Source organism: Geotrypetes seraphini, chromosome 3 (assembly GCF_902459505.1).
Source record: "Geotrypetes seraphini chromosome 3, aGeoSer1.1, whole genome shotgun sequence".
NCBI classification, from domain to species: domain Eukaryota; kingdom Metazoa; phylum Chordata; class Amphibia; order Gymnophiona; family Dermophiidae; genus Geotrypetes; species Geotrypetes seraphini.
Window position 1 is genome coordinate 13,188,853 of NC_047086.1, and position 16,069 is coordinate 13,204,921.

The window sequence follows — 16,069 nt, forward strand, 5'->3', positions numbered from 1 at the left end:
ATCATTCAGAAGAACAGACCTGTGACGAACCTTAACACAACTACTGCAGTCTGCGCTTGGGGTTTTTTTTGCTTTTAAACCGTTTCTATCTACTCTGGGACTGGAATGGCATAGGGGACTCGGTGGCATCCGAATGTCATGCCCCCACAGTGGGTTGCATTCATGGTATTGGCCGTCCGCATCGAACAAGCTTCTTTTCAAAACTGGTTGCTTCCCCTCTTATTAATCGAGAAGTGAACTCAGAACTTCCACAGGGAGGTTAACAGAAATCACAGATATTGACAAAATTCCAAGGCCCTATCTAATATGGTCATTTTGAACGGAATCTCTGGCTTTGGCCTCGCTTGCGCACAACTAAGGATCTTTTGTGCTCACCGCAGGAGGCAACTTTTCATTACTCCTACCTGGACATTGTCAAGGAGTTTGTTCAAGGAGTTTGGAGGTGCTCAAGCACCCACAGAGCAAGCTTCTATGTCCTTCACCCACCCCTCAGAGCTAAAGATCCTCTGTGCTTATCCCAAGAAGTGCCATTTACCGTAGTATATTGGAAGTGAGCATATATCAGTGAGGGCCGACAGGGATAACCCCCAGCAGCTGAATTACCGTCCTATGGAATATGTGCCACAGACACTCTGAATTTCTCCCACAGTGCTTGATTCCCTAACCTCCTTGCATGCACCAATCCCATTTTAGCCTCTTGCCCCTCTCACTCCAACTTAACACGTCTACAGGAGAACTCAGAACTGTTTGACAAAACTGTTGGTGCTTCACACTTTGAGATCCAGATGCAGCGATCATAATGTAGACATTTACCTCTTGATGGTGATGCTCAAGGAGGCTGGGAGAAGAGGTGGGTGGGTGGGGGGGGGGGGGCAGAAGAAGGAAACCTCTGTCAGCTGGTTGAATTGCAGTTCAGTGGTGAAACTGACATGTTGCCTTCCTCTTCTCTTTAGGTTGTGAGGCAGTGAATGCCAGTCGCTGGAACTGAATGCACCAACAGCTTGTGCATCTGGGCATGAACGAAACCGAAAGAAAAAAAACAACACAAAACACAGCAGGGGGGGGGGGGGGGGTGGGGACACGACACACTGAAAGCCGAAATACTGTTGACGTGCCAGTCTCTGGTCTGAAACTTGAGGGCCAGGAGCTGAGAACACCAGATGTTCTGCCTCGTCTTCCTCTGGCATCTTCATTTGCATTCTTCTCGCCCTTTCATGAAAGAGTTCAGTGGCCAGTCTGGTACAGAACTCTGTATGCATGCCTCAACCACCACTGCCCTGCCTTTCCTTTCTTCGCTTTCGGGCCTTGGCTTCAGGTTCACGCATGCATCGTAGCTTTTGAGATTGAAAATGTAGGCTTGAACACCTGGCTGCAGCAGCTGCTTGCAGGTCTGCGGTAATCTTCCGTTCACCCAGTTTAGCCACTTGAAAAGATAATGAAGGGAATAGACTTAGTAGATAAAGACAGGTTGTTCACCCTCTCCAAGGTAGGGAGAACGAGAGGGCACTCTCTAAAGTTGAAAGGGGATAGATTCCGTACAAACATAAGGAAGTTCTTCTTCACCCAGAGAGTGGTGGAAAATGGAATGCTCTCCTGGAGTCTGTCATAGGGGAAAACACCCTCCAGGGATTCAAGACAAAATTAGACAAGTTCCTGCTGAACCAGAGCGTACGCAGGTAGGGTTAGTCTCAGTTAGGGCGCTGGCCTTTGACCTAAGGGCCACCGCATGAGCGGACTGCTGACCCAGCAGCGGCAATTCTTATGCTCTTATGAAAAGCTGATCTCCTATCATGCCACTTACTTTTCCCGCCCTAAATCCACCCCTGCAGCCTTCCAATTTTTAGACCCCTAAATGTAAAAACACTTTTAGAGCTCTGTTTAGGAGTCAAAATCCTGTGACAACTGACCACACTCTTATTATGAATACTCAGTCTAATCCATACTATTCAAATTAAACAGGAAATCATTTCACCCAGGCATTTTCAAAACAGTCCTAGGGTAAGACCATAAGCAAAAAGAATTGGCAAAAAACTAGGAAAAACAATGGCAAGTTTTTTGCCAATTATTTCTGGTTATTATTCTATGTTTTTTTTGGCATTTTTCAGGTTATTTTTGTAGCCTTCTCTAATCCATACCACATAGAATCCTTTTAGGTAAATCATTATCAGCTTTTTTTTTTTTAAGGAAAGAGAGTTTGGAAAGGGGGGCAAGAATGATCCAAACTTTGAGTGTACAATACAAGGGAGGGAATGCAGTGCAAACGGAGGAGAGTATGCAGGGACTGAGAGCTAAAGAGGGATCGGTACAAATTATAAGCACTGACTTTAAGCCTTTTGTCCACAAGGTGTCTCAGAGCACTATCCCTTCCCCTGTGTTTGAGGAAATAGGATTAAGAAGCCTTCGGTGGATTGCAAAACAGCTTCCGAGTCTCCAGCTAGCTCTTTACCGAATGAACAGAAGCAAAAAGTACCTGCCTGAATGGACAACACCGTTTAGACGCGAGCAGGTCTTAGAAGATCTGTTTTGCTGCCCCGTTTGAGATGAGCTTTCTGAAAAAAATCAGAGGGTGCAAATGTCAGTCACCACAGCTGGCCCAGAGAGTGGCCCCCGCCACAGCCCTCGGGTGGGCTTCAGAAATATGTGCTGTTCCCTGGCGCTGATGCTTTCCTGGAAGTGGTTCGAGGCCCTCTCTCGCTTTAAAATTTAACAGAATTCTAACTTAGGACGGCTCCTCTGTGCTTTTCCTGACATTCTCCATTAATGCTCTGCCCTTTCCTGGAAGAAATATTTTCTAATATTAACCTCAATCCATTTTATACAGCAGGGACATTATAGAAAGTTTATGGATATTTGGGGGCCATTGACAAAATTCTGTTGATTTTGCCCTTTGATCAGATACGTCCAGGGTGGGTGGGAAGATACTTTTAATTTGAGTGCAATTTTTGGATATGTAGACAGGGGGGGGGGGGATGATATATGTATTTGTCAAAGAATATAATTTTGATTGAATTTAAGTGCTGTTAAAATGTGAAATGTCTGTATAATATGTTGCACTTATTTTTTTTTTTTAAAAGAAAACCTTTTTATTCTTCTTTACAAAGGGCTCTTGCTTTAACTCTCCCATTGCTTCCTCAGATAATAACAAGGAGAAGCCATAATATATCCCTGACATGGACTCAACATAGACTGAAGTGTAACTATGTCTCAGGCTTCCTCTGACGGTGTTTGATCAGTCCACAAAATGAATACAGCAAAGGTGGGAGAGGCCGACTTTCTCTTGATTTTCAGGTTCGTGGGAATGTTCAAAGCCCTGATCAAGTCTGGCGCGTTTAGCCCTAAGGAGCAGCATTCACCAGTGTGACAGGAAACCATTTCACCCAGGATAAGACACAGGAAGGATGTAGAAGATGTTTGGTCCGTTCTTGCTCCCAGGACCCTAAACTTCCCGCCACTAGGGGCTTTGATGGGTCACTGTGACCTCCAGGTCTGCTTAGCTAACCCACACATAAGCAAGATGACCAAGTGGGACAAGATGGCACCAGCCAATGTCTGCCTCGGCCTCAGGAGAAGAACTACATGAGGAGGGGAAAGAGCCCAGCACTGCTACAAGACATAAGGCAGAGGAAAAGATTTCAGCTATTAGCTGGAATCATTTCCTTGCAAATCAAAACGGAGCCCATTTCAATCCAAGCTTAGGACAGCTGCTGGTAAACACATTTTAGACTGAGCAAGATGCTGTAGCTGTGACCCTTGTTTGAGTCCTTAACCTCTATTCACTCTGAAATTTTGCATCGGTCACTTGTTACCCCATTTTTTAAATGTAGGACCTTGCAATAGGTCATTAACCAAGATCCCATTAAAAATGACCACAAATGTATCTTACCAATGACCTCGTTTAATAGGGTCACCCCTTCTCTTTTTAGCGTTCATTGACGGTCTCTCTAGCACGTATCTTTTTCAAATTGGCATGTATAATATTGAAAGTATTTGATGGCTCCAGTCCTGAATATTTGCTTGGTCTTTTTTCCATTTCTTTCCAACTCTAGACCTTCTAGTGTAGGGGATTTGCCTTGACTTTGTTTCCCACCTTTTCAGTTCTTCCAAGAAAGTGACGGAAAGTTCTGTTTGCAATCAGGTTGCTCTTATTCTTTCCAGAAAAGCTTAACGAGTTATTAGTTTAGAAACAATTTTTTTCTTGTTTATATCTGCTTTGAACCTTTTTGGGCAGTTGGCAGAATAGAGATGTCTTATTACATGACACTACTGTCCCTCCCCTGCTCTCTGCCTAGGATCCTTCCTGCTATTCTCCGTCTCTCTTCTGGGCATTGCCATCAGTGGTACTCTCCTTCCTGCAGCATTTGCTTCCCACTCCTCTGTCCCCCCCCCAGTAGATATATAGACATACTTTCTTCTTTAGGGCACTTGTGGCAATGTCTCTTCAATGATACTTTTCATGGTCTCCTTCCACCATCCCGCGTGTCTATGGTACTACGTATATGTGAAGTGCTCATGTCGTTAAGTCCATACAATTTGGAAGATTAAAAAACCCATCAAAAGCTCTACAATCCTTTCTTCTGTTCAGAGATCTGTGCTTGTCCCAAGTCAAATCAAATCAATTCACATATATTCTGCCAATTCCCTTCAAGAGGCCCAAAGCTATTACAAAGCATTTTTCAGAGATTGAACAGAACATAAAAATTGGTAAATTAGTTCAGGATTAACTGATAACATCCGCATCGCCATCACCTCCACTTAAGGACAGGAATTATAAATGACTTTAGAAGAGCAGCAAAATTCAATGATTTAATGGCACGAACTCTGCAAAAGTGATAAGTAAGTCCAGAATTCACAGATTTTTTTTTACCACACGAGACCTAGGACTCGGATCCAATGCTCAAGCTTTGCTTTACATCAACTAATTTTGCACACGGAACTTCTGGTACTGCCTAATCTGGGTTGCTGGAGGGAAAAGGGATAGAGGGGTATAGATAGAGGATTACTGCACAGGTCCTGGACCTGTTGGGCCGCCGCGTGAGCGGACTGCTGGGCACGATGGACCTCAGGTCTGACCCAGTAGAGGCATTTCTTATGTTCTTATGAAACCTTCACACTCCAATCCTCCCTCCCCAAAAACTGCAAATTTGAGAACATGAGTTGAAATGGATTTTGTTTGGTCGAAAGTATATGAGAGACCTGGAAGCGTGGTGAATCACAGAATAGGGCTAAATGCTGCTGCGAAGCTGATTTTTGGAAAAAAGTCAATTTGACCATGTGACCCCTTTGCTCCCGAGTCTTCATTGGCTCCCGGTTGATCTCAGAATTCAATTCAAATGTGCTTGCATCTCTTTCAAAATTTTATATGGCATTTTTATTCCCCTCGTTCCCTTATTATGGAATGCTTACAGATTTTCCTTTGCAAGAGGCAACCCACAATTCAAACTCTCCCTTCCTTCCAGAAAAGGAATTAGAATTCAGATCTTTAGTCAATCATTGGCTTTTAAACTTTCGCAACTGTGGAATGAACTACCTTTAACTCTGAGGAGCCCCAGTCCTTTCCAATCTTTCGTAAATTTCAAAAAACTTTTTTTTTTGCTAAACATTTTGAAAATTATTCTTTTTTGAAATTTCTGCTCTTACTTTTTCTAGTTCCCCATCTAATTGTTGAAAACCGAGTCGAGCTTCCTTAGGTTGATGACCCGGTATATAAAGTTAAGCTTTAGTTTAGTTTCGTTAATGCCGGGAGACATCTATCTTATCAAGGAAAAGATTTCAAGAAAAAGATGCCATTGTCCAGAAAATCCCCAAAAGGCAAGAGAAACATACAAAACAGCTTGCTTCGGGTGTGTGGGCTTCCTAACCCCCCGCTCAATTACGAGCAGTAGGCATTCGCTGTTAAGAAATCTAGCTTTTGAATCTGATGTCCCACTATTATAACATTATTCATCCTAAATGAACAGTCTGAAAGTGCTAAAAATTCACCCCAAAAGATGTCAACAGCTATAGAACGTAGTTGCCTTCTTCTCCTCCATACCCCCAAGAATCTAGAAGGGATATGATGGGTAGCAGAAACCTTTTGCGTTCTACTTACAGTGCCTCCTGCTGGCAAGCAGGCTGAATAACAGCTGATGCCATGAGACTGCCAGAACAAATAGGACAGTGGTTCTTAACCTGGGTTCGACCGAACCCCAGGGGTTCGGTGAGTCAGTCTCGCGGGTTCGGCGGAGGTCAAAACACACCTCCGACTCATATAGCGCTTCGGTCACGTTCAATCATCTAATCAGTTATTCTGATCAAGACTGATCGTGGACTTGGTTTCTTGATCTATCAATCAACAGCAGAAGTCACACTGATTTGCAGTAAATTTCATGATTATGTTACTATTATTCGAAATATAGGAGAACTTTTTTGTTTTCAAAATTGATATTATTTTCTCCCTCACTGTATACCTATGTTTTGAATTTGTAAAAATCATATTTTATTTTTCCAATAAAGAAGGGTTCAGTGAACACGCATATGAAACTGGTGGGGTTCAGTACCTCCAACAAGGTTAAGAACCACTGAAATAGGAGAAAGTACTTAAGAGTACCTGAATGTAAACCACTTTGGACAGAAACATACATCTGTTACTGTATAATTCAGTTTAGTCTAAAGAAAGCCAGAGGGGAGATTAAGTTTTTGTCTACTGGTGATGATCGATATGTAAGAGCTGCCATACTGGGACAGACTGAAGGTCCATCAAGCCCGGTATCCTGTTTCTAACTGTGGCCAATCGAGGTGACAAGTTCCTGGCAAGATCCCAAAAATTTTAGGCTGCTTTTCCTAGCAATAAGAAGTATAGCTAATTTGCCTTCTTAATTGGACTGTAAGCTTTAAGTATTTCTACAGTCCTACTTATGTCTAGTAATGGTATCCAAATCCTAATTAATAGATAATAGGAGAACATAGCTTGCACTTAGGTAACCCACATTCCCATCATGTTATGGCCATCATCCTCTGGCATCAGCCTCGTCAGTCTCAGAATCAGGTCATTAGCCAAGGAAGGACAGATGGCAAGGCAGCAGCTTTAGAGGAATCCTTTTGCACTCCTAAGGACATCGAGGACTTGCAGTACTTCCTGCCCAAATTCTAAAAATCACAAGCAAACTCCGCTCCAAAATACTAGCACCCTTCCTTAGGATTTGAAGTTTAGGTTTACAAGAATTGTTCACCTTTCCAAGCAGAATGCAACGCAAGTTAAAAAGTCATCTACTACTGACCGCGTTTAGATTTCTTTCAGATCAAATGCTCTGGAGATGCGAACGGATGTGTGCGAGCCCGTTAAATTGCCAGCTTTACACTGGACCCTATACAGGCAGGGAAAACAATAGCCACTGTGCTCAAGGAGTTCCATCTCCTGGCAGAGGAACAGGAGACAAAGCGATTAGTAAATATTTCTAACAGGGGACCCAGAGGAGTTCACACTCCGTAGACAATAACATAATGCGTAGAACCAATGCAATGGTAAATCAAACATCTCTACGCCATCCCCTACTTTCTATCACACATCTAAAGGGAAAAACCTCCCAGAACCATCCGAAGTATCTGACACTGCAAACAAAATACAAACGTAATACACAATACAGAAAAAATAAAAAGTAGCAGCTAGAGAACTTTCTGATAAATCTCTACGTCTTTTTAAAAAAATTGGTAATTATATCATTTTACACAAAGTCAAACAAGTCCTGAGAGGGTGATCTCCAAAGAACAAAACTTTTCATCCAGATCTTTTGGCAATAAAGAAAACGGAAGGAGAACGAATCAGTCGTCATCGAAAACAAAAGTCTCCTTTTACGAAGGAGCGCTAGGGCTTGAACGCGTGGAATAGCAAGTGCTATACTGCTGCGCACGCTAGACCTTAACGCCAGCACTGAGCTGGCGTTAGTTCTAGAAGCGTAGCACGCGGTAATTTCCTGTGTGCGCTAAAAAACGCTGGCACGCCTTAGTAAAAGGAGCCCAAAATCTTGGGCATCTACCCGGCCTATGATTTCCATCCAAATTCACCCTCTTAACTTTCTGAGATTGTATACGCTTCTCTAGATGTAAAGGATCAAGAAAAGTATATTGCTCTCGCTGAACCTTTACTTCAGTGGTTCCCAACCCTGTCCTGGAGGACCACCAGGCCAATCGGATTTTCAGGCTAGCCGTAATGAATTTGCATGAGAGAGATTTGCATATAATGGAAGTGAGAGGCATGCAAATCTGCTCCATGCATATTCATTAGGGCTAGCCTGAAAACCCGATTGGCCTGGTGGTCCTCCAGGACAGGGTTGGGAACCACTGCTTTACTTGAAAGAATCTGGGATATATCTTTGTCTATACCTGGGATCTCAAAGTCCCTCCTTGAGGGCCGCAATCCAGTCGGGTTTTCAGGATTTCCCCATAAAATATGCATGTGATTTATTAGCATTATTCATTGGGGAAATCCTGAAAACCCGACTGGATTGTGGCCCTTGAGGATCGGAGTTGCCCTCCCCTGCTCTAAGGGTTTCTTTTTGCTGGGTATGGCTTCCTTACAGGACCTGGAGAGGAACTGATTAGACCAGGGATCTCAAAGTCCCTCCTCGAGGGCCGCAATCCAGTCGGGTTTTCAGGATTTCCCCATAAAATATGCATGTGATTTATTAGCATTATTCATTGGGGAAATCCTGAAAACCCGACTGGATTGTGGCCCTTGAGGATCGGAGTTGCCCTCCCCTGTTCTAAGGGTTTCTTTTTGCTGGGTATGGCTTCCTTACAGGACCTGGAGAGGAACTGATTAGACCAGGGATCTCAAAGTCCCTCCTCGAGGGCTGCAATCCAGTCGGGTTTTCAGGATTTCCCCATAAAATATGCATGTGATTTATTAGCATTATTCATTGGGGAAATCCTGAAAACCCGACTGGATTGTGGCCCTTGAGGATCGGAGTTGCCCTCCCCTGCTCTAAGGGTTTTTTTTTGCTGGGTATGGCTTCCTTACAGGACCTGGAGAGGAACTGATTAGACCAGGGATCTCAAAGTCCCTCCTCGAGGGCCGCAATCCAGTCGGGTTTTCAGGATTTCCCCATAAAATATTCATGTGATTTATTAGCATTATTCATTGGGGAAATCCTGAAAACCCGACTGGATTGTGGCCCTTGAGGATCGGAGTTGCCCTCCCCTGTTCTAAGGGTTTCTTTTTGCTGGGTATGGCTTCCTTACAGGACCTGGAGAGGAACTGATTAGACCAGGGATCTCAAAGTCCCTCCTCGAGGGCTGCAATCCAGTCGGGTTTTCAGGATTTCCCCATAAAATATGCATGTGATTTATTAGCATTATTCATTGGGGAAATCCTGAAAACCCGACTGGATTGTGGCCCTTGAGGATCGGAGTTGCCCTCCCCTGCTCTAAGGGTTTCTTTTTGCTGGGTATGGCTTCCTTACAGGACCTGGAGAGGAACTGATTAGACCAGGGATCTCAAAGTCCCTCCTCGAGGGCCGCAATCCAGTCGGGTTTTCAGGATTTCCCCATAAAATATTCATGTGATTTATTAGCATTATTCATTGGGGAAATCCTGAAAACCCGACTGGATTATGGCCCTTGAGGATCGGAGTTGCCCTCCCCTGTTCTAAGGGTTTCTTTTTGCTGGGTATGGCTTCCTTACAGGACCTGGAGAGGAACTGATCAGGGATCTCAAAGTCCCTCCTCGAGGGCCGCAATCCAGTCGGGTTTTCAGGATTTCCCCAATGAATATGCATGGATTTATTAGCATTATTTATTGGGGAAATCCTGAAAACCCGACTGGATTGCGGCCCTCAAGGAGGGACTTTGAGACTCCTGATCTATACCATATAAATAGCCCACTGTTATCCCATTACTTACAAAATTAAACCAATTACTAGTTAGTTTCTCCTGAAACAGAAAAAGTTGTTCCTCCCCAGACCATAGTTAGATCCAGAGAATGAAACTTTGCCATCGGTGTCTGACGAACCTGCCTCACACCTACACTAATTATAAGAATAAACTTCACTAGACTACTCGATCTGTATGCAAATCCACTGCGCTGAATATCTTTCTTACTTACAGGAGGGGGAGGAAAGGTTGGATCATTCCACAAAAATGAAGTCAGCCTTACTGCAGGACAGACAGCTCTTGGAATGCTGTCCCTGGGATTATTAGCATACCTGATCCTCACACCTACGTAACTGGGGATGGCTAAATATATCCTAAAATGAATGGGCGGATAAGGCAACCTCACCTCTCTGCCCTGCTGAAACAGAGAGAATTGAAAACAAACCCGCAGCCACCACAGGGGTGCAAGCGGCCAAGTCTCCCTGGGGAGAAGAGCTAAAGCAAGGGAGAAATACTCAGGAGAGGCTGAGAAGAATACATAGTAACATAGTAGATGACGGCAGATAAAGACCCGAATGGTCCATCCAGTCTGCCCAACCTGATTCAATTTAAATTTTTTTAATTTTTTCTTCTTAACTATTTCTGGGCAAGAATCCAAAGCTTTACCCGGTACTGTGCTTGAGTTCCAACTGCCAAAATCTCTGTTAAGACTTACTCCAGCCCATTTACACCCTCCCAGCCATTGAAGCCCTCCCCAGCCCATCCCCCACCAAACGGCCATAGACAGACACAGACCGTGCAAGTCTGCCCAGTAACTGGCCTAGTTCAATATTTAATATTATTTGATCTGCTTTCAATGACAGAACAGAAACCATGGAGGCAGGAAAAGACGAAGGTGCCCTAGCGTTTCTAGCGCACGCAGGAAATTACCGTGCGTTACGCCGCACGCTATGCTTCTAGAACTAACGCCAGCTCAGCCCTAGCGCACCTTAGTATGTCCATCTCTCCAGTCTGTCCAGTTAAACGAAGGGCACTGTCCTCTGCTTTTTCCGATGCTGCCGTCTTCCACCATACACTCCAACTCTCTCTCTTTAGTTGGCCGAGTCTATGCCCTTTCTGCCCTCATATTGCGAGTCGCTTGTTCCAGAAAAGAGAAACACTTGGACCCATCCCTTGCGTTATGAAAAAGGGAAATTTGTCTCTCCTCTCCCCCCCCCCCCCCAACCAATTGTTGGAGCTGATAACAGTAAAGGAAAACCCTGCCCCGAATTAAAAATTCTGGCTTGAAAAGCAATTTGGAAAGGCACCTGCCAGAAACATATTCATTCTCACTTAAGTGGCTGCTTTTGTTCACTTAATTATTTGCTAATTGCTCTAAAGCCTTTTCTGTCTGCTGGAAGTGAGCTGCCACCCAGCGCTTACCAAGCCACTTTCGTCAAAAGTTTCTTAACAAACCCAGGAAAAAAGGGGGGGGGGGGGGAGATCACTGGCTGCCCTCCCAAGAAGAATAACAATCATCAATAGTGATAAAAGGCACTCACCTCCTTGCAGTCGGGCGCGTATTTAAAGCTCAGGTTGCGGGGCAGGGACGCTTCTGCCTGGGTGAGGGCGCCCCGCTCAGCGCCGCCTTCCCACGCGTGGTCCTTCACGACGTACGTGCATCGCTCCTCGAAGTCCGCCTCGGCCCACAGGGTCAGGTCCGCGTCGTCCATAGCCATCCGCATGGTCCCCCCTCCCGGGGCGATGGTGGGGCTCGCCGGGCCGGAGCTCCGTGCTGTGGCAGCCTGCAGAGGCGGAGACAAGAGATCGGTATGTGTGCGCGCCTTGCGCATAGAGAGCGCGCGATGTTTTTGCTTGCCAGGTACTGCGGTTTCCTCCGCCACCATGTGACTAAAGCAGCCAAGAAATCCTAAGAAAGCCCGCTCAAGCCTTTCCACCTCCACCTTGCAGCGGGTCCGACGGCCCGGCTCCCTCCAGCCCTGCGTCTCAGGGAGTCCGGGGTCATGGCCATCCAGCCCACTGGTGAAAAAAAGAGAGAGGAAGAGGAAGGAGCTGCAGTCTGCCTCTGAATGGGGCTAAAAATGGCCTTTGCATGCCGGAACTCCAGCCTGGGGGGGGGGGGAGGCTGAACTTTCCCACCAGAAGTGGCCAAAAAATAGGCTGCTCTCTCCTGCCTACAGCATCCTGTCCCTTAGCATCACCCCGCTGTTCCAGCTTCTGCCCCCCCCCACGACTCCCTTCCCCCCCCCTACCCGTGCTAATCAGCAGCTCTTTCCCCAAATGAGAGACCAGGAACACAAGGGCTGCAGCACCTCCTCCTCCTCCTCCCGTGCTCCTTTCCAGCATTTCCCCCGCTCCAGGAGCCCATGTCCAGCTGTGTCCCCCCCACCCCCAATGCAAAGATCTGCAGCGGGAGAATACGGGAACCTGTCACTTCTCCCCCCCCCCCCAACCCTGACAGAAAGAGAAAATCTCAGGTCTGCAGAAGATTCGTGTCTAGGGATCCCTGGAGAGGGATCAGCAAACGGTGGAAAAGAATCTTTTGGTGCCACTTCAAGAAGTCCGCGGGCATCTTTGAACGTCTAATTAGTTTGGTCGCTGTAAATGAAATTCGTGCTTTCCTGTGGGTTTTCTCCCCCCGCTTTTGGGCATAAAATCCGCATCCAAAGGAGGAAACTCTTTTTTTTAACCAGACCCACATGGTTTTCTTCCTGGATGTATCTGTAACTTTTCTTTTTTTTTTTTAAACTATGGGGAACTAAAGCTACAAGTCCGACCACCAGGGCTGAAAAGTTGAAAAAGGCAAAATCTCCATCCGAGGGAAAGCGAAACTCCCAGGCTCCAAACACGACTGTATACAAAACAAGCTCTCGGGGGCAGGGGGAAATCCCTAAGGCGGAAAGTTGCTTACCGAGGGAGAACCCGGAGGGTATTCCAGAGGGAAAAAGTCTAACATTGGACGCGGCTCCCTCGCACCAGCCCGGGGAAGCGAGCGATCCTCTCGCCCCGGTGTCTCTGTCTGGCACATAGGTGCCGCTTCAGCCTCAGCCTCTCCGCTTCCCTGCCCTGCCCGGCCCGCCCCATCAGCTGATTGCGGCCGGGCCGGGGGCGGAGCTCTACCTGTGCGGGACGGGGGAGTTTCTCTTCTGCCCAAAAAGTGACCTCCCCCGTGCTTCGCGTAGCTTTTCTTGTCGGAAAAAAAAGCCCTAATAACCGGCACCACTTTCTGGGCTCCGGCTCGTTGTCCGACAGGAGCTCGGGGGACCCTAAAGCCTCAGAAACGTCCATTTATTGTGGGGACGAGGCAGTAACTTTCATGCATCGAACGTTAAGATCGACGAGCTGGAGCCGGAGCTGCCCCTGATGGAAACCTGGACTAGAGCATTGCGAGCGGCAGGGGGCGCTATAACGGCAGCCAATGAAGGTTATGACCGTCAGCAAAAGCAGGAAGATGAACAACTCTTACGAAATAAAACTAAAAACGATTCTTTAAACTTGTATTTCCTATTGGCCTTAGAAGAACATCTGTACTGTCACTTTTTCAGTAAGATCCTGGGCTGGAGAGGATACTTTTTTTTTTTCTTTGGCTAAGATTTGGAAGGGGGTAAAATAATTGAGGGAGGGGGCGACAGGCTTATTAAAACCTTAGCCAAAGCAAGCCTCCTATTGCATCTCATGAAAATGAAAGAGAGTGGCCTAAAATGGGCAGATTCCCAGATTCATACTATATGGGGCTCATAATCAAAACTTAAACATGTCTAAAATCCCGCCCAAATCGGCACTTGGACAACCAAGTGTCGATAATCAAACCGAGTTTCTGGATGTGTCGCGGGGCTTTTTAGGCCTCTGAATCCCGCCGTACACCCGGAGCTAAAATGGGCGTTTCTGGAGGAGTGGTGGGGGCAGGATGGGGGCTATTTGAAGGTTTTACTTAGCATCCTGGACAAAATTGTGAGTGCGATGATGTAAAAACAGGTATAAGTGCCAAAAAGGTATCCAAAGTGACCAGATAAAGACCCCCAGAGACAAAGTAAAGACCCCCAGACACTCTCCCACTGTTCAATGACCCCCCCCCCCCAAAGCTTGAAATCAAAATGTACATACCTGTCTCCAGAACATCTCCTATACCTGTCTCCAGGTATAGGAAAACCTAAAGCTGCACAGGGGTGTCTTAAATAGTCTGGGGGGGGGGGGGCAAGTGAAGCATAGAGTGGAAGACCCAGACCCATAAGCCAAACCACTATGTTTATAGTGGAAAATGTGAGACCCCCAAACCCTGCTACCTGCAGCCATAAGGGCTATTGGGATTGTAGACAAGTGGGTATAGTAGGTTTTGGGGGGGGGGGGGCTCAGCATAACCTATAAGGGAGTTTGGCACCCTTTTTGTGGAGTTCGCAGCAGTGCCCTGTAAGGTGTCCCACTGCTCTGTTGCCACGTCTGGGTGGCCAGTCCATTCCAAGATTGGCCCCTCCTATGCTTAAATGGTCTTATTCTGGACATTTGGGACTTGGACAAAATTTTGGTCGAAAATGTGGTATAAAGATAAGTGTACTGGCAGTCTGGACGTCTAGATAGATGATTTAAAAAAAAAAAAAAATCTAGACATATTTTTTGAGAATGGGTATTTTCCTGCTGCTGATTTTGGGCATCTAACGCCATACAACCAAATCGGACTTAGACATATGCTTTGATTATGCCAAAAGCAGACCAGCTATAGGTTTCAGTTCCACACACTATCTTAATATCTAATATAATAAAACGCTAGGCCGCGCATGCGCACTACCATCGCGTGTGTCCGTTTTCTGTGAGCTGTACGGCACCGCAGATAGGAGTGCGCATGCGCGCAAAGCTCTCTCTCTCCCTCCCCCCGAGGTGGATGTCGGCCGCAGCGGCTGTCGGCGGCCCGAGGCGGATGTCGGCTGCGGCGGCTGCTGGCCGCCCGAAGCTCTCTCTCTCTCTTCCTCCCCCCCCCCCCGAGGCGGATGTCGACCGCGGCGGTTGCAGTAGGGCATGCAGTTCAGGAGGAAGGTATGGGGGGGAGGAAAATACTGCACAGGGAAGTGGGGTGGGAGGGAAATGGAGGGGCAGAAAAGGGGTTGATGGACAGGGGAAGAGGTGCTGATGAACAGGGAGTGGGGGGCAGAAAAATGAAGACAGGCCTACTGCTGGACAGGGGGAGCAGGAAAGAGGTGATGATGGACAGGGGGAGGTAAAACAAAAGGAGAAGGGCTTCTGCTGGATAAGGTGAGCAGTGATGGGGTGGTGGAGGACACAAGGGAGGTAAAAGGAAGGGAGAATGGACAGGGGGAGCAGGCAAGGGGTGGTAGTGGACAGCCAAGGAAAAAAAAAAAAAAAAGACAGACAGAAATACAGAAAGCGGCTAAGGAGAGAGAGAAAAAAAATAAAGACAGACACACACACATATATTCTAGCACCCGTTAATGTAACGGGCTATAAGACTAGTATAATATATATATCTAAAAATTACAAAGTAAATGTTTCAGATCAGGCATTCTGCGGGTTTGGAGCTTTCTGTCTATTACTGCCTCCTATATTCCAAGGAAGGACATCCTGCCAGGATGGCCTAGTGTGTCCTGTTTGCTTACTGCATTTCTGCTTCTTACTAGAAAACACCCCCCCCCCCCACCTCTCTTCCTCTGAGGGCCTGAGCCCCCTCCTTGGTTGGCTTCTGTGCTACCTGGTTTTCACAAGCTGGGAGTCATCAAATGTTCTTCATAGAAAGACAACTTATTACCACAGATGTGACAGCTATCCAGTCTATTGTACAGGTTTTCTGAGACGTCGGATGGGTTTTGCAAGAGGGAAAGAGGTGTTAAGCAGAGTCTCTGCAGTTCCGAAGCTGAGGTTATAAACTTCTTCATCTTTCCCCACATTTATGGTCACAAAAATGCTGCACTCTTAAATGTGGGCTCTCAAATTAAAATTTTTCCCTATTTTTAGTGAACTTTAGGAGGCTCAATTTTCAGTACTAAGCTCCTAGCTTACTTCCCCTACCTTAAATCTGCCCCTGTTGTGATCCACATTTTATGCTCCTTTTTTAATTTTTTTACAAAACTGTAGTGCGGTTTTTAGCGCCGGCTGTGTCCCCCCTCCCCTCCCCTCCCCGTGGGCTCTGTCTCTATCCCCTTCCCAACCCTATGGACTCTTTCCTCATCTGCAGAAGCCCAGGACACTTACGATTTTATGTTGTTCCTATTTGGGG

At 46.3% G+C, this 16,069-nt stretch overlaps 1 protein-coding gene across 1 annotated transcript in view; it reads right to left on the reverse strand.

Moving 5' to 3' along the window:
- The window catches only part of PRDM1 (PR/SET domain 1), a 45,945-nt gene extending 32,980 nt beyond the window's left edge, over positions 1-12,965 (reverse strand). Inside the window, exons 1-2 of the mRNA XM_033935392.1 lie at positions 12,758-12,965; positions 11,388-11,630 (exon numbers count right to left, since the gene is read on the reverse strand). Coding sequence (XP_033791283.1) covers positions 11,388-11,630; positions 12,758-12,874 — 360 coding nt within the window. The 5' untranslated portion in view covers positions 12,875-12,965. The remainder of the gene's footprint in view (positions 1-11,387; positions 11,631-12,757) is intronic.
- Positions 12,966-16,069: the final 3,104 nt, after the last annotated feature.